The 23,387-nt window shown below is 39.7% G+C and overlaps 1 protein-coding gene across 2 annotated transcripts; it reads right to left on the bottom strand.

The window, feature by feature from the left end:
• Positions 1–379: 379 nt before the first annotated feature.
• DEPDC1B (DEP domain containing 1B) lies at positions 380–21,822 on the bottom strand. Of its 2 annotated transcripts, XM_062018592.1 has the most exons (11): positions 21,757–21,822; positions 20,890–21,155; positions 15,739–15,874; positions 15,155–15,282; positions 10,248–10,378; positions 9,152–9,199; positions 7,777–7,917; positions 3,192–3,358; positions 1,625–1,801; positions 970–1,155; positions 380–667 (listed from the first exon to the last, which is right to left on the bottom strand). In XM_062018592.1, exons 1-11 carry the CDS (start codon positions 21,802–21,804, stop codon positions 506–508), a joined length of 1,590 nt encoding a protein of 529 aa, XP_061874576.1. In that variant the 5' UTR covers positions 21,805–21,822; the 3' UTR covers positions 380–505. The 2 variants fall into 2 exon arrangements, with proteins under 2 accessions (XP_061874576.1, XP_061874577.1); XM_062018593.1 differs by lacking the exon at positions 970–1,155.
• Between the last annotated feature and the right edge of the window lie 1,565 nt (positions 21,823–23,387).

Consider the following 23,387-nt stretch of genomic DNA (forward strand, 5'->3'; position numbering starts at 1 on the left):
AAGGTGTACAGCAGCAAAACAAAATGCATTGTTTCCTATTTACCCAAGCAGGCCCAGCAAATTAATTCCTAAAGCTATATGTGAACAAATACAGCTTGGTTAACACAACTGAATTATTTTCAGGGAAAAAAAGAAGCTGTTGACTAGTTATCAACAATACCTTATGCAAAAATACACCTAAACCTTGAAACCAAAACAAACTACATCACATGTACCCTGTCACCCATCTAAATCAATCACCTTGAGTATGTTTGGTGTTTTGTTTTGAGTTGTTTTTCTGAAAAAACAGACATTATTAAAAAAAAAAAATCACTGTTTACAAAAATACTGATACTGGCTCAACATTTATATGACCTCAATACTTTCCAGTTCTTTTGAGCTTTTCTACCATCTTGGCAGTATCCCCAGTAGTTTTTTGAGTAGCTATATGCTGCTCCAGCTCCTTTTACATAAAGGTCCATTGACAATATGCTCTGACTCAGTTTGCTGATGTATTTAAAACCATTTACATCCGAAAGCTTCTGGTTCTATGAAATGGTTGAAAAGGCATTTTCAAGGCCCACATGAGTACTGGTGGTTTCTGTTTAGTTTTCTCTGGAAATAACACCGCTTCAGTTTCAGGAGTAGGAAATCGGACTCTGTACACTTCAGGGTAGGATTTCTGAAACTAGAAAATACACCAATTTAAGTGAAGAATTCACTCAAACTTGTTATATTAAAAAAAAGCCATAAAAATGCATCCTCTACCTCTGTAGCAGGAAAATTTTTATTTCTCTAATGGACTTTCTATACCTTCATACAGAAAATCAGGTGATTTGTACACATATTCCAAAAGACTTAAAAAGCCTGAAATCCCCAAGAGCATCTAATATTTTAAATCTTAGTGTCTCTCTAGAGGATTACATGTCTAAGACTCTATAAAGATTTTTTTAAGTTAAAATTAAAGACTGTAAAGGAATTTTTATTTACTTGCTTCAGCTTCTTCTTCTTATCTTTCACAGATATTTCTTTATTCATTGCAATTTCTTCCAATAAAGCTGCCAGCGGTTCTTGAGAGCCAGTTGCCCTTTGGTATTCAAATTCATCTGTACTGATTTGGTGACAGAACAACGGAGGAGGAGAAGTTGTTTCAGTAGCAGCTCCAGCATATTTTATCTGAAGAAACAGTTAAAAAAAAGGGCAGATATGTTTTCTGCAATAAATTTCCAAAACCTGGCTTAATCAAACTGACCACCTGAAATCATTAGGTAGGGAAGATATGGAATAAAGACCCTAAACCGTGCTTCTGACTCCTGCACTAATTGAGTTTGTTACAGTAAGTAAAAAAAAAACAAAACAAAACACACAAAGTCTGTTTAACTCTTGGAATAAGTTTATTTTCTATTAACTATGTAACTTCAGAACTATGTAACCGTTAGAGTTCTTTTCTCTAAACCATTTGGGATGTGCTTAGCTTAATTAAAACACATTGTTCTGGTTGAATATCAAGTCAAAACTAATTAGTCTTCATAAGCTAACAGAAATAGAACAAACACTTTAAAGAACTGTCAAATTTTGGAGAAGATAGGATAAACTTAATGTAGAAGGACAGAGACATAAGAAGCTCGTTTCAGTAGACACCTACTTGGACTCTCTGGAGATGTACAACATGCTCTTCTATAGAAGATTTTAAGGTAGATGGAACACTTAAGATTTCTTGATAATTGTCCAAGAGAAAAGACACTAGTTTAGCAGCAAGCAGTTCATCCAAGTCCATTTCATCCTTTGAGCAAAGAATGCAACGGGAAAATGCCTGAACCATCTGTGGAAAATAATCCACCATTATTGCACATTTTTCTATGTGGGGATAGAGAATCAGACTGTATTTAAAAAGCAGTCTTCTAGAATAAAGGTTTTAATGGCACAATACTTACTGCATTTCCCACACAACAATATAAAAATATTTTAAAAGATCTTGTGTACAGTGACGTCATCTGAGTGGACTTAAGATGGCTCATCTCACATACAAAATCTAACCCTGACCTTAACGGCTGAATTCCATTTTATTCTCAAGACTCAGCCAGCCACTTCTTGTGGCTTTTCCAATTACATAGGGCACAAACATTTCAGCTTTTTTCTTTCTGATAATACGGGGAATTTAATAGAAGTTAAGCATCAGAAGAAAAAAATAATACCATAATTACGAAATCAAACCAAATTTCAGGTACAGCTCACTTCATCTAATCTCACACTCAAGCATTCAAATGTTTTCTTTCTGTGCATTAGCCACATCAAATATTGAAAAGAACAGAAAGCAATCAAGTTTTTGTCATTTACTATAAACTACACCGATGAATTAAATCTTAGTTCAAAATACTGTACAGGATTCAATTCTAAAAATAACTTTTAAATTATAATCTAATTACTTTAATCAAAGACTATTTACAGTTAACCCTAGCAGTCAAAAATGTAATTATTTTAGTCAAATACTATTCATAGTTAATTACAAACTTAATAGCTATGGAATAAATTTAGATTTATGCATGCTACTGTATATTTTTATGGAGTAGCTCTATATCTGAGTTTTCTTGCAAGAGACCTGAAACTTAACCAAAAGAAAAATATGCTTTTCACCAGCAGGAACTGCTAAGTCACATCTAATAACTTTTTAGTAACACTGTTTCAAACCTCAGTGATAATTTTAAGAGCAGTCCCACAGAAAGAGCACTAGCAAACACTAGGGCTTTATCAAAGCCTGAGTAAAATTACTTTCAAAGATTTCTGTATTTATGTGATAAAAAAAAAATAGTACTGAAATAAACTGGTAACTTTTTTTTTAAATGGCTGAAAATAGGTAAATCAAAATATTCATCTACATCTTTCTAAGTATGAAAGACTGAAACAGGTAGTCTGTTTATCTACAGTGATAAAGAACACCAGAAACCTCACCTACTGTGTTTATTTCACTATTGGGGAGGGGGGGAAATCTATGGTGATTTAACTTTGAAAGATGAGAAAACCTCCAAATTCTGATCAAAAATTTAATTTGCTCATAACTTCCTAAGAAATTCCAATGTATTCAACCCAGAGTAGCTTTCCACATAGCTAGGTGTTCTTCAAAAAAGCAAATTATGTAAACTCTCCAGTAAGAATCTTTTACCTGTGCTACTCCAAAAGCCTTATCTAGACCTTTTGCCTTATGCTATACATACCAAAGTTCTGGTCCTCACTGATTCAGAAAGAGGTGGTAAATCCTTGTTAAGGCTAATTCTTGCCATCATCCGCACCAATAGCTGTAGTCTTTTTCGATTTTCTGGTGGCAACAGGAGACAACATATTTGAAGAGCTTCTACTGCCTTGTTGTGGTTTTGCAGCACACCTATTTTGCACAAGACCAGGAAATTGAGTAATGTTTTTCAATTGCATATTTCCATAACATTTATCATAACATTTCTAAATCTATCTCCCCAGAGCAGTCATCTATTAAATCAAGACTGTCATAGAACTCCACTCCCCAAGGAATCTAGGAACATATTGCTAGAAGTAGACTACTAAAACTGAGTACCTTGTTCAAGATCTTCTGATGCATTGAGGTATATTTGTAGCCATAATCATCAACACCAGACATTAGTAGACATGAAAAACTACAACAATTTGGTTTGTCTTTTGCTCTTTTGTAACCCTCATCTCTAAAACACAACTGAGACATATGCCCAGAAGCAGCAACAACATTAAAAAGTTAATTCTAGGGCAACAATCAGAACATCTAAACAAAACATGCTCATGCATCAGTGACAGCTATGACAATACTGACACATCCCTCACACTTAAAAAGGAAATCTATGACTAATTCTACTTACAAACTTGAGAAAACACAGAATGTGGGCATGGCAGAGATAATTAGACAGGAACACTAAAATCTGATAGTATTTTAGGTACCTGCAAATCGATCTCGACACCAAAATGATACCCTCTTTTGGGTTTCTACGGCTCAGTGAAGGAAGCATCTATTATCTATTTACCTAAATACCACTAGTGTCAGAATAAAACAAAAGTGAGGAGGAAAATATCTACATAACCGAAGTGTAACAATAATATCCTCTAAAAAAGGAGCATGGAAGGTGATAAGAGTTAAACTTCCCTTTTTTTTCCATAGGATTACAGAGGTTGGAAGAAATCTGAGGAGATTATCTAGATCTCTCCCCCTGCTCAAACCAGCACGATGTTCAGGACTATGTCCAATCAGGATTCCAAAGCCTCTCTGGACAACCTCTTCCAGTGTTTCACCACAATCCAATTAAAAGAAGACATTTTCTATATGTATAAACACAAGTTCCTTATATTTCTGTTTGTGTTCTTTGTTTCCTGTCCTGTTATTCGATATTGACAGAAGTTTGGCTCTCACTTACTTACTGCTCTCCATCAGTCTTTTATACTTGTTAGTAAGATCCTCCCTAAGCCTTCTCCTGTTCAGGTTAAACAGTCCCTGCTCTCAGACTGTCCCCATAAGACAGATGCTCAAAGCCCTTAATTTTTGTGACTCTCCACTGGACTCACTGACCAGCACTGAGAGAAGATATCATGGTCATTTCTGGCACAAGTACAGACTGTTGGTTCATAGTTACATTAATGCCCACCAGGACTGCTAAGTCCTTCTCAGCAAAGTTGCTTTCAACTCAGTTACCTCCAGCATGCGCTGGTGCATGGGGTTATTCCTACCCAGAAGTGGACTTGGCATTTCCCTTGGTTTGTAACTAGAGATTCCTGTTTGCTCCTTTCTCCAGCCTGTCAAGGCCTCTCTGCATCACAGTACAACCTTCTGCTGCATTAATTGCTCTTCCTCACTTGGTATTATCTGCATTCTTGTTTAGGGCAGAGTGTCTCACTCTCCATAGCATAATGAAACATTAATCAGTACTGGCTTCATTATCAGTCCTGAAGTAGTCCCTACTGACAGACTCCCAGACGAACTTTATGACACTGATCACAAACGTCTAAGCCAAGCAGTTCAGCTGATTTCTGGTCTACCTTACTACCCACTTACTCAGCCTGTACTTCCTCAGTTTGGCTATAAGGATGTGATGGGAGACAGTGTTCCAAGCTTTACTGCGGTTGACAGAAACAGCATCCACTGCTGTCCCCTCATCCACCATGGTAATCAATTCTAGACTGTGTAAAAAGTGGAAACTGTTATTATAAAAAGAACAGAGGTGTGTAGCAGTAAGTAAGGCAGCCAAAACAATATTTGAAGAAGAATAGTAAAGCATTGTAGTTGATTTCATTTTCAAAGCAAAGCTTTTTCTAATTTCAAATAAAGATTTGGCAAGCATACTAATGCCTATGTTTAGAAGTAGCCTTGAGGAATAAAAATTAACCTTACTGAGATTTGTACATAAAGAATCACTATATCCTGTTCAAAGAGTAAGTTTAATCTTGCCAAGTTAGTAAAATATCCGACGATCACTGATGAATTAATACTATTTTCTTGGCTATTCTGAAAACTAATTTCAGCCAATCTCTTGGAAGAGAAGTGCTCTAGACAATCTTCGTTTGAAAATAGCGACAAGTGAGGTATCTTGATACTGTTATACAAGCTACCTATGATTTCGGCAAATGATTCTCAGATTTTAAGATCGAGCTTTTAGACATATACAAATCACATTATATCTGACCCAAACGACTAAAAAATATAATCTGATAATACTTTCTTTGTTATTTCCTAAATTATTCCACTAAACAAAAAGCTTATCAACTGAAGGAAAAAAAGAAGTACTAACAATCACTGTGGAAATGTAATTCCCCAAGGGTGGCAATATAAAAAGTCAGACAAAGACTGAAATCTTGATTTCTATACATCTCTTCTGATTGAGAATTATTGCCAGTTTAGTAGACATACCCCATTTTAAAAAACACAGAAATGCAACTGCAAACGCAGGTCTGCTTTTCCATATTTTGTAAACGCACAATTTGCTAAGCAATAAATGCTTCACAGTCAGCATTCAGTACTAACTTTGACAGAATACATATGAAATAGTATTCTATGGAGTGTGCATTATCCTCTATAATGACCTGCACATTAACCTCATTGTTAAGACTTAATTATATGCTCATCAGAATCCAAAGCTTTCCCCTTTCTCTCTCATCTGAGCTCTCTAAAAATCCTTTACCCTGCCCTCTCTCCATCTGCCCCCAATAACCACAGATCAGATCTTGAAGAGAGTCTGCATGATTAGAGAAGACCTTGCTACCTAAGCTACAGACCACAGGTCTCTGACCCATATTTGCCTGCTGTTTATTTTCTTATTGATATTTCTAAGTAGTTTGAGTACAAAAAAACACAGGTAGTCTTCATCATAGGTATGCTGAACTCCTTCCACCGGCTACATAGGGAGCATAGACTTGACTTATAAAAACGTGGAAGAGACACCTGGGGATTGTCTGGTGCAGCCCAATCCCTCAGTGAAGGTGTCCAATCCATCTATCCCAAATCATCTTAAGGTCAAATGCAGCTTTCTAGCCCTTCAAATACCCAGCTTAGGCATCTGGAACAGGTTGTTTCATCAAAACTTCTGGAGAAATGGGACATTTTCAAACATATATTCCCAGTACTTCAAACTGTATCAGCATAAAGATGGAAAACAAACCAAGTAATTTTTGAAAGTCTATATTTCCACTGTTTTTTTGGTGCAAATCTATTTTTGGTAGTAAGGAAAGATTCTGCGCTCTTTTGTGAAAGGGATCACAAAATTTTTCTTTTACTTTTGGAAACCATGCACAATTTCCTGTCACTTCCACAAAAACATTAGCATGAGTTCTTTCTTCTAATTTTAAACCTGTGAAATATTGCAAAATAAACATCCTAAAACATTAAAATTGTGAAATACAATTATGAAATACAATGGAAAAGCAAATAGAGACTATGAAAAGAGAGGAAGAATTTTTAAGATATTCTTAAGAATGTCTGTTGTCTAAGAAAAAAGTCAGAAAAGTAACTATAGTCAGTTTGAAGCAAGATTCTCAACTAACAAAGTACAAAGATACTAAATTCAGAAATGAAAGTGTTATTCTGAATTCTTTTTTCATTTCAGTTTATTAAAAGCAATATTGTTTCAATTTAAAAAAGTTCAGAAAATTGACAAACTATAGAGCATGCTTACTTATCAACTCGGGCGTTCTTTTCTAAAATATAACCATAAAATGTATCAAAATATTTTCACATTTACTGTCAATGGGCCATTTATAGGAATAGGACAGGTAAATTTGACATAGTGTGAACCCTCAAAAAGTTACACTTAACTAAATTATTGTATCTTTAAAGCACTAGATTTTTAAAATGTCTAGTCTAAATGTAATTAGTGGCTAAAGCAACGACGAATTTCAATTTCCTTCAGATGTCACGTTGTGAGAGTTAAAAACAATCCTTACAGCTCTAATCCTCTTTAATGTACACTTCAATCAAGCAACTTCTAAAAGCTTATGTGTTTTTAAGATGTTTAGACATTTGCAGAAAAAGAAAAATCTGTTAAAATCCATCTCTTAGGTGTGGCAGTGCTAAGCAAGTAACAGAGGTCTTTAAAATTACAAAAACAAGCAATGAAAGTCTTTTAAACTAACATGACCAAAAAGATACAAGAATAAAACTGCCATGTTATATGTAATCAATTTAAATATTAAACTCTTCTGTATGTATGAACAGGACAAGTCCTAAAGAAATGAGCTGTGATATTCTTTAGGTAAATTAATTTCAAGAAGCAAATTCAAGAGAATAATTTTTTCACTACATCCCAAACGACTTACCTAACACACTAACACAAACATCAAAAAAATTAAATGTGAGAAGAGGTTCCTTCATCTGGCCAAAGTAGTCCACTACAGTTTTGAAAACGTCTCTTTCAAATCCTGAGTATGAAGGCTGCTTTAAATCTGAGCAGCTAGGCCCTAAAAGGAGAAAGGGGGGAAAAAACAGACAAAAAAAATTAATTTGTAGCCATCAATTAGATCACTGTTTTCTATTACAGCCAATAAAAATGCAATGTTAAGTAGAAAAAAACCCCAACAAATGTAGTCTCGTTCTTCAAAATACTAGACAAATTGTACAGATCTATTGAACTGTGCTTTTTTCCGATTGGTGTAGTGAAAACAGTAGAGGAAAAATAAGAATAGAATAGTTAAAATATATATCTCATTGAAATAAGGGGCACTATCAGTAGAACATATGATGGCTGATCTTTTTCAAGCAATGATCAGTGTTCTAGTTTATCAAGGAGCAGCTTTTGCTCAGTAACAGGGGGAGCGGGTTGCAGTGAAGACCCGGTAAAGAGTTTGCAGACTCTCCCCCCGGCTCCTGGGTTCAGACCCACCTCCGGCCCGGCTGGGCCAATCTGGCGCCTCTGCCAGCACTATTTAGGGGACAGGAATTTGAAGTGCAGGTAGGAGGTGTAAGAGTGATACAAGATGGAGGTGACCACGCAGACCCTTCAGACAGAGAAGGAAGAAGGAAGGAGAAGCAATAGACCAGAGACCCCTCTGCAAGCCGTAGCAAGAATGCAGCTGTGCCCCTACAACCCATGCAGGGCCATGGCAGGGCTGAGAGCCATCAGCAGCTCCATGTGAGTGAGCCCAGACGGGCGAGGGACTGTGTGGGGAAACAGCCATGGCACATGCCATGCTGGAGAGCCTGCCTGCCGCAGAGCAGCCCCACACGAGAGGCAGAGAGGAGCTGCAGCCTTTGGGATAAATGCGTGTCCCAGCAGCCCATGCAGGGGTGTGGCAAGAAGGTGTTCTTAAAAAGGCTGGTCAGACTCTTCATTGTTGTATTACTCTGTGTTGTTTTATTTTGGTTTTGTTTTGGGTTTTGGGGGTATGTTTTAGTTGATGTTGCATTAAATTATTTTCTGTTTTCTTCCGAGTAGCCTGGTCTGTTTCATCCTGAACCTTAAGTGGCAGTTAAGCTTTCCCTGCCCTTTAGCAATTCTCAGCCTCTTTGGTACTTGAGGCTAATTGCGGTCTTTTGTTCCCTGATGGGCCTAAACCAGGACAATCAGAAAAAAAAAATAGACTGTGAATATAAACAGGATTTGATAAAAGGGTCATGGCACAGTCAGTGCCATTGATTTTTATGGTAAGGTTGGGGGAAATTGAATTTTTTTTGCCCCCTCACGAATTTACTTACAATTTGCTAGACATTTCATTGCTGATAATATCCAGTGAGGTAGTTCCTCTGCATAGGAGAGAAACACAAAGAAATTAGGAGAGAAAAACTGAGAAAAATGTTAATCTGTGAGATAAAAGCAAAGCTGAAAATTCTTTCAGAAATTCTTTGTGTATGGTAGATGGCCTTGATTGCAAATACAGGCTTTACCCTAATATAGGATCTACCTTGAATCACATTTATAATTTCATACCTCTCCAGTACTCAGCTATCAACCAGTTACATCTAATGCTGTTACAACTCCATCAGCAAAACGGATAGCCCAAATCCTTAACTGCCCTTCAAAAATAAACCAAACTAATTCAAGCTATGCCTTCTGTAATACATTACAACAAAATGTCTACTTTGCACTCAAGATGATAAAAACACTTAGACATTCAATTCTGTCATTCATGAAAGGAGGAAGCTACTATCTTGTAGTGATCCAATTGTCACTAAAATGTACATTTATATGCTCCAGAGAAGGTTCTATTCACAAACCAAACCAAGTTCCAATCCCATATTTCACTTCTCTGCAAATCTTGTGGAAAACATGGTGGCAATAATCTTGTAAGTGATATATCAAACAGTAAAAGATGCTTCATTTCTCTTTGATGTGCAAAGCAGTTTTAAGCTAGGTACTAATTTCAAAACGTATTTACTGAAATCTCAGAACTGAAAACTTTTAAGCATCTCTCAGTGTACACTTTAATACTTTCTCAATTTTTAATAAACATTTCATCCACTTCAAGTTTAGGCAGTAGAGGAATGGGCTGACAAAGTTAGCTTGAAGTGAGTAATATCCCTGTCTTTATAAATTAAATGTGGCCACTATTTCACCTTCATCTTTAAATCTGGCCAAAGCAAGAATGTGTTTGATAGTAAATACAGAATAAACATCAATTTTTACTATTGGTTTGTCAGAGGACAACAGTGGCATACTCTATAAAAATTCTAAAATAGACAGGGACATACGTGTATTAAGATGCTGCATGTTAGTATAGATTAGAATTAATACTTTTTTTATACTAACAAACTACAATATAAAAAGTTAAATTAAAACTTCTAAAATACTTACTTAATTTATCTTCTAAAGTGACAATGCCTTGCTTATTGACATTGTATGCATTTTGGATTATATGCTTTGAATTCACAAGTTTTGTGTCTAACACTTCATCCAGAGAATCCAAACCCAAGACCTTTTGTAATCTGTAAAAATACATCAACAGTAATGAATGACAATTTGAGGGATGTACCAGGGTAGAAATTTTTCACGTTTAGTCCAATCCCCAGGGAAGCAGCAGGCTTCAGCAGCAGTTGATCCAGTTTGCATATGGGGCCTTCTTTTCTCCTCAGAAGAGTCTCCTGTGACAATGACCCATCTTTCTTTATGGAAGCAGTTTCGACACAGGATGTAAGCCAACAACCTTGTTGCTATCTCTGACCTACATGAACCATCATCATAGAATCATAGAATGCTAGAGGTTGGAAGGGACCTTTAGAGATCTAGTCCAACCTCCTGTTAAAGCAGATTCACCTAGATCAAGTCACACAAGAACACATCCAAGCAGGTTTTGAAAACCTCAAGAGAAAGAGAATTCACTCTCTCCCTGGACAGCCAGTGCCAGGGCTCCCTCATAGACCTTTTGTATTACAGCTTCTTTCCGTCACTCCTTGTCATGTCACTAGATAAAACAGAAAAAAAGGGATGCCCCAACCTCCTGCCATCCACCATTTATATACTTAAAAATATTAATGAGATCCCCTCTCAGTCTCCTCCAGACTAAACAGCCCCAGTTCCTGCAGCCTTTCCTCATAAGGAAGATATTCCAGTTCCCTGAACATCTTGGTGGCCCTGCGCTGGACTCTCTCCAGAAGTTCTCTATTCCTCTTGAGCTTAGGAGACCAGAACTGGCACAGGACTCCAGATGAGGCCTCACCAGGGCAGAGTAGCGGGGGAGCAGAACCTCCCTTGACCTGCTGGCCACACTCTTCTTGATGCATCCCAGGATGCCATTGGCCTTCTTGGCCATGAGGGCACATTGCTGGCTCATGTTTAGTTTATTTTTAACCAGGACTCCCAGACACTCTCTGCAGAGCTTCTCTCCAGCAGGTCACCCCCAGCCTATATTGGTGCATGGAGCTGTTCTTTCCCAGGTGCAGGACTCTGCACTTGTTTTTGTTGAACCTCATGAGGTTCCTCTCTGCCCAGCTCTCAAGCCAGTCGAGATCCCGCTGAATGGCAGCACAGCCTTCTGGGGAACCAGCCAGTCCTCCCAGTTTGGTGTCATCAGGGAACTTGCTGAGGGTACACTCCATCTTTTCATTCAGGTTGTTGATGAACATGTTGAACTGGCCCCAGAGTCAATCCCTATTGAACTCTACTGGCCACAGGCCTCCAAATTGATTCCAATCACCACCCTCTGGGTTCTGTCATTCAGCCAGCTCTTGATCAACTTCACTGTTTGGTTTAATTTGCAGAGCCTTATATCTAGTCTACAAAGGCACCTGGTGAGGTGGGGTAGCCATAGAGGAGATGTGCCTGCTGCACTGGGCATGAACTTGTCACCATTGTCCTCTGTCCCTTAAGTCATTGCATTCTGTCAGGTGGAGAGAGAACAGGGAATCCTCTGTATTGTGTATCCTGTCTGCCTGACAGGCCTGTGCCAGGGATGGTAAGGTGTGATCCAGTAGTCTCCCTTTCACACTTCCTAATACTCCTCAACCTACTCACCTCCTCCTGGAACTCTCTTACTACACAGAGAAGTTCCTGTACTTGGGTGCACCTCCCACAGGTGTGCTCTCTTGCTGTCATCCAGCGCTTACATAAGAGCAGGTCAGACCCCATAGCCTGGCACTTGAATGCCAGTATACTCTTACATTAGAGAGGCCATGGCTTTCTGCAAAATGAATACCATTGCTCCCTGATTGAACTGACAGAGCTGCAGCGTCCTCTCTGTGCATCTTTCTGTGCAAACTGTCACACTGTGTCCTGATTGCTGGTGCTCTGCTCTGCACAAGCTTCTTTTACTGAGGTGCAGAGGGAGTTTGGCCCCTCCTGGTCCTGTCCAGGTCTCATTAGCTGCTGTCTCTGAGCTGTGGGCTCCCAGCATGTCTCTCCCTTCCCCTGAGTTTTCCCCAATTTAGGAAACTCTCCTGTGCACTGTGCAAGATGGCTTTGCTGCAGATCATATTGGCCCTGGAGCTGCTCACCTCAGTTTCAGGTTTATTACATGAATATAATGTGCTAGGCTTAAATGAAAATAACCATTCGTAAGGCCTCAGCTGTGTTGCATAAATCGCTAGTGTGTAGGTTGGGTTTTTTTCTCATGCATAAATAGTACAAAGCAATGTCTTTAACTTTGCATAGGATATTACTTTTGGATTTGGTGAACTTTATCTGAATCTCAAAGCAATTCAGCGCTCAATTAGCTATTCCATTTCTTAACTCATACAAAGTATTGTACTTTTCATTGAAAGGTTTCATGGTATCACACGTCCATAGAAGAGCTTCTATTTCATAGCAACGAGATAAAAGAGAAAGACTGAGGAAGAAAGTGATTAAAGACAAAGCACACACAACAAAGAGGCCTGTGTAACACAACAGGAAAAAGTAGAAAAGTATTAAGCACAATGAGGTTTGCAAACTTAATTTGCTTATTTTGTTAGCCAGATAACAAGTGGTATAATAAGTCTTGCCACTATGGCTTTCAAGGCAACAAGGCAAAGTGAGTGGGTGTAACTACAAGGATTACCAGAGAAGACAGACAAGACTATTATCTACCTTAAGGCTATTACTACTACCATTACTGACATCATGGCTATGAATATTATCTGCTCTATGGAGCAGATCCTCTTGAGTGCCATCACACAGCATGTACAGGACAACCAGGTGATCAGGCCCAGGCAGGACACAGGTTTTTGAAAGGCAAGTCCTGTCTGACTAACCTGATCTCCTTCTATGAAAAGATAACATGCTGAGTGGCTGAGGGAAAGGCTGTGAATGTGTTTGACCTAGACTTTAGTAAAGCCTTTGACACCATTTCCCACAGTATCCTCCTGAAGAAACTGGCTGCTTGTGGCTGGACAGACAAACTCCTCATTGGGTAAAATACTGGCTGGATGGATGGGCCCAGAGAGTGGTGAGGAACAGAGTTAAACCCAGTTGGTGGCCGGTCACCAGGAATGTTTCCCCAGAGCTCGTGTTGGTCCCTGTTCTGTTTGACATCTTTAACAGTGATCTTGATGAGGGGATTGAGTGCACCCTCACTAAGTTTGCAAATGACATGAAGCTGTGTGGGAGCACAGATGTGCTTAAGAGCAGGAAGGCTCTTCAGAGGGATCTGGACAGGCTGGATCAATGGGTTGAGGTCAATTGTATGACGTTCAACAAGGCCAAGTACTGGGTCATGCACCTGAGTCGGAAGAAGCCCAAGACATTGAGATTCGAGAGCACGTCCAAAGAAAGGCAACAAAGGTGGTGAAGGATCTGGAGAATAAATCTTATGGAGAGTAGATGAAGGAACACTGAGGCTGTTAGCCTGAAGAAAAGTTACCCGAAAAGAGGTTGTGGTGAGGTGAGTGTTGGTCTCTTCTCTCACAAGCAATAAGACAAGAGGAAATGGCTTCAAGTTGGGCCAGGGAATGTTTAGATTGGATATTAGGAAAAATTTCTTCCCAGAAGGTTTTGTCAAGCATTGGACCAGTGTACCCAAAGAAGTGGTGGAGTCTCCATACCTGGAAGTATTTAAAAGACCTGTAGATGGGGCACTTAGGGAGATGGTTTAGTGGTGGACATGGCAGGGGTGGCTCTATTAGACCTTATGATCTTGAAAAGTCTTTTTCAACCTAAATGATTCTATGATTCTGCACCACACAGCTTTACCCTTGTCGTGGTTTGACATGCCAGCCTTTTCTGGTAAGGGGGAAGGGGCTGTAAAGATGGCTCCTGTAAGAAGTTGCTTGCAACTCTCCCCAGCTCTGAGCCAGATCCACTCCAGGGCTGAGCCAATTAGACACCTCCACGATCACTTTTTAAGAAGGCGGAAGAGGAGGTTTCTTCCTCCATTTTCTTTCCTTCTGCCACCTCTTCCTCTTCTGGCTGGTGGCGGTGCAAAGAGTAAGAACAGTGAGAGAAACAACCATGTGGACTCCAAGGTCAGTGATGAAAGAGAGGAGGAGGTGTGCTGGAGCAGAGACTCCCCTGCATTCTATGGAGAGAACTGGTGAAGCTGAGATTTATTTTCATTTCTTTAAAGACCCTGCATCAGAGGTAGAGACTCATTTTGCTAAAGGTGGCCCCATACCAGGGGCAGCGATTCACTTCATTAAAGGCCCCGAGCCAGGGACAGTGACTATGGCCGGAAGAGGTGGTGTCCCGAGGAAGGGACCCAATATCCACAGCTGTAACTGTGGGGAGGAACCCACAACAGATCAGCTCATTAAACTTATGCCCAGAAGAGGCCTCGTCCCAAGAGAGGGACCCTGTAACTGCAGAAACTGCAACTGTGGCAAAGAATCCACGCCAGAGATATTCACTGAGGACTGTGTCCCATGTGAGGGACCCCGTATCGGCAGAAGCTGCAGCTGTTGGGAACAACCCATGCCAGAGAAGGAGGTAGAGATATTGGGAGCAGTGAGCTGGGCCCAGGAAGAAAGGAGGGATGGGGGAGGGAGATCTTAAAGTGCTGGTTGTAATTTTCTCATCATCCTACTCCCTTTTTGCTTTTATTCCATTCTGTTTCTTGTAGAATAAACTTTCCTACTTTCCTTTCTAAGTCAAGCACTAGAGTCTATTTTGCCCAGAACCGTAATTGGCAGCAAGCCCTCCCTTATCTTTTTACTCCCATTTCGCCGGAGCCTCTGCCATCCTAACGAGGGTGGGGGTGAATGGGGGCACCGAGTGAGAGACTGTCAAGGTGCTGCTGTGCCAGCTGGGCCAAACCACAACAACCCTAACAGCAAATGATTCACAAGTATACTCACCGTGACAAAGTCATGGATTTCCATATCTCTTCTATATTTGTTTGTGTTAGCTCTCTGCGGAACACAAGTTTACATGCCGGTACTTCCCCAATAGCTATACTGTGTCGCTTGTACCACATCTCAGAGATCTGAAAGTAGACAAAAAAAAAAAACCACCCCACTCCTTCTAAACATGTAAATTTTAAAATAGTAAAGAATACATTTATAGCATAGCATGTTCCCTTTTAAAATTATTTTAAATATTCATAAACTACAGTGAAGTCTCTAGGGTGCAAGTGAGTGTTTAGGTTTCACAGACATGCAGATTTTTTTTCTGGAATTTGAGCAAACTGGAATGCAAGCATAGTGGCAAATACAGCCATGCTGACCTTAGGATGTTCAAGACATCACAATCTGTAGCAGAAAGAACCTTCAAAATTAACAACTCCAGAAAATCATTAAGAATAAGTTTACTTCATATGTTTAAAAGTGTTTTTCACTTAATTTTACAACCAAGTATTTTGTGCTACAATAAAGGGACCATTAGCTCAGCTTAACTGTCCAAATAGGCTTACATATGGGGAAATGAAAAGTGAGTACCTTACCATCGTGACTGATTTCACTGGGATGTGTTCTTGGGAAGTGTCAGTCTTTGGTTCATTCCAGTCTGGAAATTTAATTACTTCCTTTCCACATGAAGATTTCTTTGGATATGGCTTCAGTGGTGAGGAAGGAGGAAATCTACAATTAGAGAATAATTTTAATGCCTCAGAACTTCACCATGTTTCATCTTTACCAATGAAAAAATATAGTAAGCTTTTGCATGCAAAAATGCAACAAATGCCTTGGACATTCACAGTATGACTCAGTTGCCTCAAGATTGGTGTTGAATGGCAAGTAAAACATCCTAAGGTGTCTTGTTTGGCCTCTATCTGTTGCTTCAGAACAGTTTAGGTCCTCTGTACCCCCCATGACAGAGCTAAACCTTCTTTGAATGTCTGATACCTCAGGGCATCTCAAATAGCACCAGCTGTCCATTCATAGACAACTGACTCAGGTTTTCAGTAGAAGATCTTGACTCAGCTGAAAAAGGTGTGGGTAGATTTTCCCATGTCAAGTGTACTGCTAGCATGCATTTCCTGAAGCAAAGATACCTAACCACACCAGTTAAATCCAAGTGTTAGTCATGTAGCATGCATACAGGTGTCCACACAGGTCTTGTCCACATTACCATTTGTTTTCTGTGTTTACATGTGAAGATCCTATCCTGTAGTTCTTTTCTGAAGTCTTTTTGCAGCTGAATTGTGCAGGAAATTCATTCACTTTTTAAGGCATTTCAAGAAGTGCCTTGAAGAAATTTGCAGAAATAAACCCTAAGCTAGCCCTTGCAGAAAACAAACTATCCAAGATCACATTCATCTCAGTCAGATCTCCAGCTTGACCAGAATTAAATTAGTACAAAACGTAGGTCACAGCATATACCAAATGAATAGCAGCATGTTGGAAAGACAAACCAGACAGCAACTTACCTTCACCGTGACCCAGATCAGACCCGGTTTACTTGCACTCCTACGTTTTAGACACCAAGATTCTTGACATTTCAAGAAATTACTTCATGCTCTTTTCATGACAGTGTAAAAGGCAATTATGTCTGTGACCATGCAACAACAGCTTGTACACAACTAGATAGCAGGCATTTATATTCTACCTGGAAGATCCTCAAACTCAAGAAATCCTTAAGTGTCTCAAAAATTTCACCCCATCCTCTCCAATATTTAATTTTCATATTTCATAAGTTTCATACTGCAGTTTTTCTGGTGCAGTAAAGTTATACTGCATAGGTTAAACACGTTACAGTTTTGACCATGCACACTAAGTCCCTTTGGCATATTCCACAATGCTCTTCACAGAATATCTGCGATATAACGAGGTATCACTTCCTTTGGACAAACTCTGAGAGAAGTAATAAACATTAATCCTTCAAGACTTACTGTGCCTTTTAAAAGTAATCCAGATTACATTGGAGCTGTTGAGTACTCTCAACTATTTTTCAGCTGTTTGTTCTTAGAGTTTAATATTAAAATATCTGCAGCCTTCTTTCTTTGTCTTACAGTATTCTCAACAGTTCTCTTCCATTTCTTCACAATGTTTAGCTTTATGTTATTTACTGACCTGATTCTCAGTGAACCAGTAAATAAACCAGTTCTTACAAGCAGAAAAAGGAGATGCATTCCCCTTTTACAGGTAACACGACAGAAAGAACTAGAAGGAGACAAATTTTTGGATGAACAATGAAAAACCTCTGATTTTATGATAGAATTATGCTACCTAAAACTAGCAACTGAAGTACATTCCGAGGGTGATGTCTCAAGTTGCATAGTTTACAGCCAGCAATAGTAGTTTTAGAAGTTTACACAGTGAGGAAATGAAAAGGTATTTGTTTGCATCCAGGGAAACGGATAGAGAAAAGGATCAACTAACATTGGTATCAGTGGCATGACAAGTACTGAATTCCCAGGAGTATACTAGCACTAATATTTTTGCTTTGAACACAACTGCTTAAACTAAAGAAAATTTAAAGCCTGATAGCTTCCAAAACCATAGCTTCTCATTTATTACTGTAGGCTACACTAAGCTAGTGAGTCAGGACACACAGATAGTCTTTCCCATTTCTAAAAGCTACACTGCTTCCCACTTCCATATTTAATACTTGCCCAATACTGTGAGACAAATCAACATTTATCAACATCTGTTTCATATATTCTGTGGAGTGAACAAGAGCAAGCAATTACATTTACATATGAAGTCAATGAATGACCAAACTGTGCACCACAGTTAGAGAATATGGTTACAGTAAATTAACACAGGGAGTTATAAAAGAAGTATAAAACATATCAAAGTTTCCAGAGTAAGCCCTATCAGTGGAACTGAAAGCGACTTGTACTCTTGTAGGCACCAACACGGTGAGAAACGTTTTTACAACGCGACGTGAGGAACGTCCACCAGAGGGAGCTGACAGGATACTAAATACATAAGTAACGGCGGGCTGGAAAACCGATGGTTCGTTCGTTAAGTACGGCGAAAGCATGCTTTAGTTCTTAAAGCCAAACACCAAAACCATGAGTAGCATCTATAGTGTACTAAGCACAGTGGGGAAAAGCTGTTTTCAATTCAAGATGTATGAAAGTATGCAGACTCAGTTTCAAAAAAAAATAAATAAAAAAGCTCAATTAATAACCTAGTTATCTTTTGCTTGATTGTCTTTAGAACACAGGGTGAAGAACAAACATCATTAAGATAGCTATAACAAAAAAGCACTCTTGTCTGATAGGAGGTCATTAGGCAGAACACATAGAAAACAAACAGCACGGAAATATTTCACCCAGCGAAATTCTGCAAGCCTGCAGCTTAGGAAAGTCAAGGCTGAAAATACAAAGGAGAAAAGAATAAAATCATTTGAATGTGTCATGATGCCAAAGCAAAACTAACAAAAAACCACAATCACGTAAACACAACAAACCAAACAGATTCATAATACTCCAGGTATTACGAATACTAGGAGTTTGGATAAAAAAACAACTCCATATTTTTTCTTTTCACAGAGTAACAACATCCAGAAAGAATGAAGCCTTAAACACCTATGGTACTAGTGAAAAAATGCACAGGGTAGTGCTTCACCTAAGAACAGTGCAGGACCAAGCTAAGAACATACCAGTCCAATAACACATCCACCAGAACATGCTGTACCACCACTTTACTGCTTTTCTAACTTGTTTAAACAAGTAAAAAGACCACTATACACCACTCCTCTACTAGGTTTAACCTTTTCCAAGCTAAAGTTAAGGCTTGCTGAGAGCTGTAGCTCTTCTTGTCCTTCATGACTGTTTTCCAGCCTCAACTAGTTGCTGACTAGGTAAACTATCACAACATCTTGTCCTTCTATAGCAGCTATCAGTAGACAGTCCAAGAGGAGTTTAAGAACAGGACAAGAATACATGATACCTCCTTAGCATCTTTTTCCAGTCTTCAGTCATGTACACACAGACCATAGAGCCATAGATTGTTTTGACATACACAGCAAATGACTGTCTTGCATGAGTGTCTCAAAATACCTTCAGATTTAAGTACTTTGGGGCCTTCAAATTTGAGTTCCAAATTCTAACATTTAACATTTTCCTTGATGAACTGTTACACAGAATTTCCCTTTGTAAAGCTAAGTTTAGAGAGAATATTAATTTTTTTATTTGCTCAAATTTTTAAAAATTTCTTCAATTAAAGTTGACTGACATTTGTTTGAATATTTAGCCCATTTTGCAGAGAAGCTGTAGAATTAGTGACACTTCTTTCAGGCTAAAATCCAGCTACCACTTTTACTGGTAGATGGCATGTAGTAGCAAAAGGAACAAGTTGGGCTGGTGCTAAATTATTACTGGAATTAAACACATGATATCCAGTTCAATCTGACTGTGAAGAAACTGCATTGGAACCAGTTTGATATAAACGGCAGGTTTTTTATATTAAAAAAAAAAAAGTTGATCCAAGATTATTTATAACAAAGTAAAATAATCACATTACATATATGTCTTACTTTTAAAGTATTTAAAGTTAATAAATAAAATTAGGAAATTAATGAATGACTGCACTTACAGAACACACTAAACAGCAAAAGAACTTAGGCACACTCTACAAAGTAGTTAAGGTCACAGAGCAAAAAGAAAAAACTGACTTCATTCACATCAAGTAGAAATCCAGTATTACGGACATTTTCCCATAGATAATACTAAGAAATCGTTAAAAAAAACCAAATCCCACAAAATTTCTTTAAGTATAAAATAATCGATATAATAAGCAGAAATATTGTATTATGTTTCTAATGATGGCAGTGGGAAAAGTGAGTAAGCAGCTGTACAGTTGGTTGTTGCCAGATGGGCTTAAATTGCAACACTGAACTACTTTCCCCATTGCTCTGCAAGATAGCTCCTATTTCCTCAAAAGAAGGCTCATCTTAAGTTATAAATCCATATTTAAGATAATGGTTATTTTTACACTACTGTTTTTCACTAAACAGGACACTACAAGATGGTACAAATTCTGAACATTCAACTTCTGAACACTCAAATCTTAACTGAAGGCAAATGAGGTCAAAGAACTCACTCCAATTACGCTAAGCTTTCATTACAAAGAAAATTATTTTCCTCTGCTAACATGTCACCAGCTGAGAGGCTAAATAGGATGAGTAAGTAACCATCTTTCAGGATGAGCTTTGTCTCTTTTAAGGTAATTTCAATTTGCAACCCAAGAAGTATAGGAAAACTTTATATCATTAACTACTTTTAAACTTAGAAGGCTTTTCTTTTCTCCCAGAAGCAGAGACAACTGCAGTTGGATGCTTAATGGCATCTGCACTTCCACCTCTTCTTGATATGCACTCTTCCAATACTGACCAATTGTGTTTACCAACAGCAAACAGAACTCACTACCTTGTAAAAATTGCAAGAGCCTTTGTTAGTACTTATAGAATGTGACTGAGTAAAAGTATCCTTCAAAAAAAAAAGGTTTTAAAAAATACAAGGAAAAAAACCACTAAATCATGACAGTTGCCTATCTCTAAAGAAAATAAAGTCTTTAAAAGGAAGGGAAGGAAGACTCATTAATATCTTTGCAAAGGCATTTTACAAAAACATTTATAAGACTAATGCACAGGAAACTCCTTGTTTCCAAACCTCAAATTTTTCAGTTACTGAAAACAGGTTTACCTATATAAATGGCCATCATCTTGAAAGTCTTCTTTGCCCCATCTTCCCTTAATATCTTCAATAACATGATTTTTCAGAAATTTTTTAAGCAGCTTAACCGTTTGACTACGAGTCACCTCTGGGCCAAAGTTTTGATTGGAGCCAAGGAGTTCGTGTAAACAGTCCACTGCCTCTGACGCTTTGAAGCAACGCTCGTAGCTTTTGAAGCGACACCGATGCTTCCGCAACGGCATTCCAGCACGGAAAAGTTCTATTATCTCGTTCCACTAGGGAGAGGGAAAAAAGCAAACCGTTATAGGAGCTCTCCTAATAGAAGTATTTTAGTTGTACGAGACAGATTCGAACGCAGCCAGATCTGAACGCAGAACTAAATGCTTTTATCATCTGCATTTGCAAGGGCACCTAAATCACAGTTCTATGTGATTTAAACAGTTCATATCTCAGAACAAACGTGACATTTAGGAACTTGAAAGATTCAGAGCTTTACATTGTTTACAGCTTAAAGGTTATACCTTTAACCTCCCCTTGGTTTTTACACACTACAGCTCCGCTCTGCCCCACTCCAGCCACGCCGTGCGCAAGGATCCGGCCGCCCCATGCGGACTCAGTGCGGGTAGCACCAACACCCAGATGGAGGTCTGGGAGCGCCCCGACGGGTCCTGCTGGGAGACTGGCTGCCTGGTACAGGCCCAGGGCCCACTTGGGCTGGCGGCGCTCGGCCCTCAGGCCGCACAGGCCCGACCAGTCTGGCCCAAGTGGCCAGGCTGCCTCCAGGCAGCAGCCAGGCATCCGTGAGAAACTTAAGAGATACGGCTATCAAGGCGCCCAAGGCGGAGAGGGGGAACCCCGGCCCAGAGGGCCACTTACCAGCCGGGTAGCGCGGTAAGGCCCGGGGCCGACGAGCCTGGGCTCCATGGGAGCGGCCGGACCTCGCGTCTCCACAGAAACCCGCAGCCGCACGCGCCGCGCCCGCCGACCGTTTGAATCCGAGCCCGGGAGGCAGTGCCTTCGCCTACTGGGTGGCGGCGGCGGCACGTGACAGGCCAGCGCTGCCGCTGATTGGCAAGCTATTCTGCTGTCCCGCCCCCTCCAGGCCCGAGGCCTACCTCCCCGCTCGCCCCCCCGCCGCTGCCCCAGGCGCGGGGCCTCAGCCCGCGGGCTGGAACGGCTGCAGGCGAAGGCTGCGACAGGGGCACGTTTGGGCTTCCACGAAGGACTTTTTATTAAACGACTGTGAACTAGGCGTTGTGGATAGTGCGTCCTCCGTCAGTCAGACGTTTAGGACCGAGGCACCTGCCTGGGGCTGGAAAACAGTCGAACTCTGTCCATAAAACAGCGACTAGTGACTTGCCCTCTTCCTAAAAGGGGATGCAGCCTTTTTCTGTGGGTTATTTTGGGCTTTTTCCTCTTTAAATTTAAACACTGCAAAATCTCAGTTCACTTCCCTTCATTATCTGTAAGCATTCACTGTAACATTTAACAACTTTGCTGACTGTTGCAGTCCTCTTCCCATCGTAACTCAAATGCATAGTACACTTCAGGGTGGAGGATGCACAATTTTTAAGTAGGAAAAAATGTTAACAGTCCAGATCAAGGTTGTGTGATTCTCATGGGCTGCAAGACTGTACATAGGAGGATGGGGTTTAATAACATCTTCTGATGTTATTAGTACAGTTACGCTATATCCAACCTCTGAAGACATTTTAAAACTCACCGAAACAACACGTTCTTTTTCCAAATGCTACCAACGGAAAACTAAACCAGTGTGTAACAAACTACGCAGCAGGAATTTGAAATGGCACTTGCCCACTAAATGATTAACAGCTCCAGTTTCTGCTCGTGCTTATTTAATCTTAATCTCAAACAACTGACTCTGGAGTAAGTTGGCTGCAGTACAACTACTGGTCTTAAATTTAATCCTATCTCCTTTCTGTTCAGTACTTGCTCATGTGCAGAACTGCTTAGTTTTGACCACGTATAGTCTCAGCTGCTACTTAAGCCCAAGGTAGTTTGAAGAATCAGTTGCAGATCTAGGTCCCAAACCAACACACCTTCCCAACACATAACCACAACCAACCAACCCAATCTTCCCCTCATATCCAGCTGCAGGATGCATTCCTTCCTCCCTATACATTTACGAGGCAAGGAAGAGGGGAGGTAGTAATTACAAAATCAGAGAGCAGAACTAGGACTTCACCTAACAGCACAGAAATCACCTGCAAGACTGGAGAATGATGCCTGCTTACCTCCAGAAGCAGAAGGTAGTAGCACTCATCTTACACAACAGACTAGCTATTACGGCCTTCCCCTGAAAGGCCTGCAGTTGCCAAACACACTTCAACCTGCATTCTCAAGGACAAAATGAACCAAATTCTCCCACTTTTTTCATCAGTACTTAATAATGTACTAACACAAAAAATAGGCACCATTCGAGCTTTAAGAATAATTCAGAGGCAAAACTTTCCTAGTTGTTTGAAAAAACAGCAATACCTCTCTCT

Source organism: Colius striatus, chromosome Z (assembly GCF_028858725.1).
Source record: "Colius striatus isolate bColStr4 chromosome Z, bColStr4.1.hap1, whole genome shotgun sequence".
In the NCBI taxonomy this organism is placed as follows: Eukaryota; Metazoa; Chordata; class Aves; order Coliiformes; family Coliidae; genus Colius; species Colius striatus.

What these genes read in the sequence shown, in the direction of transcription:
- DEPDC1B (XM_062018592.1), bottom strand. Translation starts at nt 21,804, where the DNA reads ATGGAGCCCAGGCTCGTCGGCCCCGGGCCTTACCGCGCTACCCGGCTG. An exon ending in CTTACCGCGCTACCCGGCTG is followed by an intron (nt 21,156 to 21,756) that starts GTAAGTGGCCCT and finishes CCCTCTCCCTAG; the next exon opens with TGGAACGAGATAATAGAACT. An exon ending in GATGATGGCCATTTATATAG is followed by an intron (nt 15,875 to 20,889) that starts GTAAACCTGTTT and finishes CTCTAATTGTAG; the next exon opens with ATTTCCTCCTTCCTCACCAC.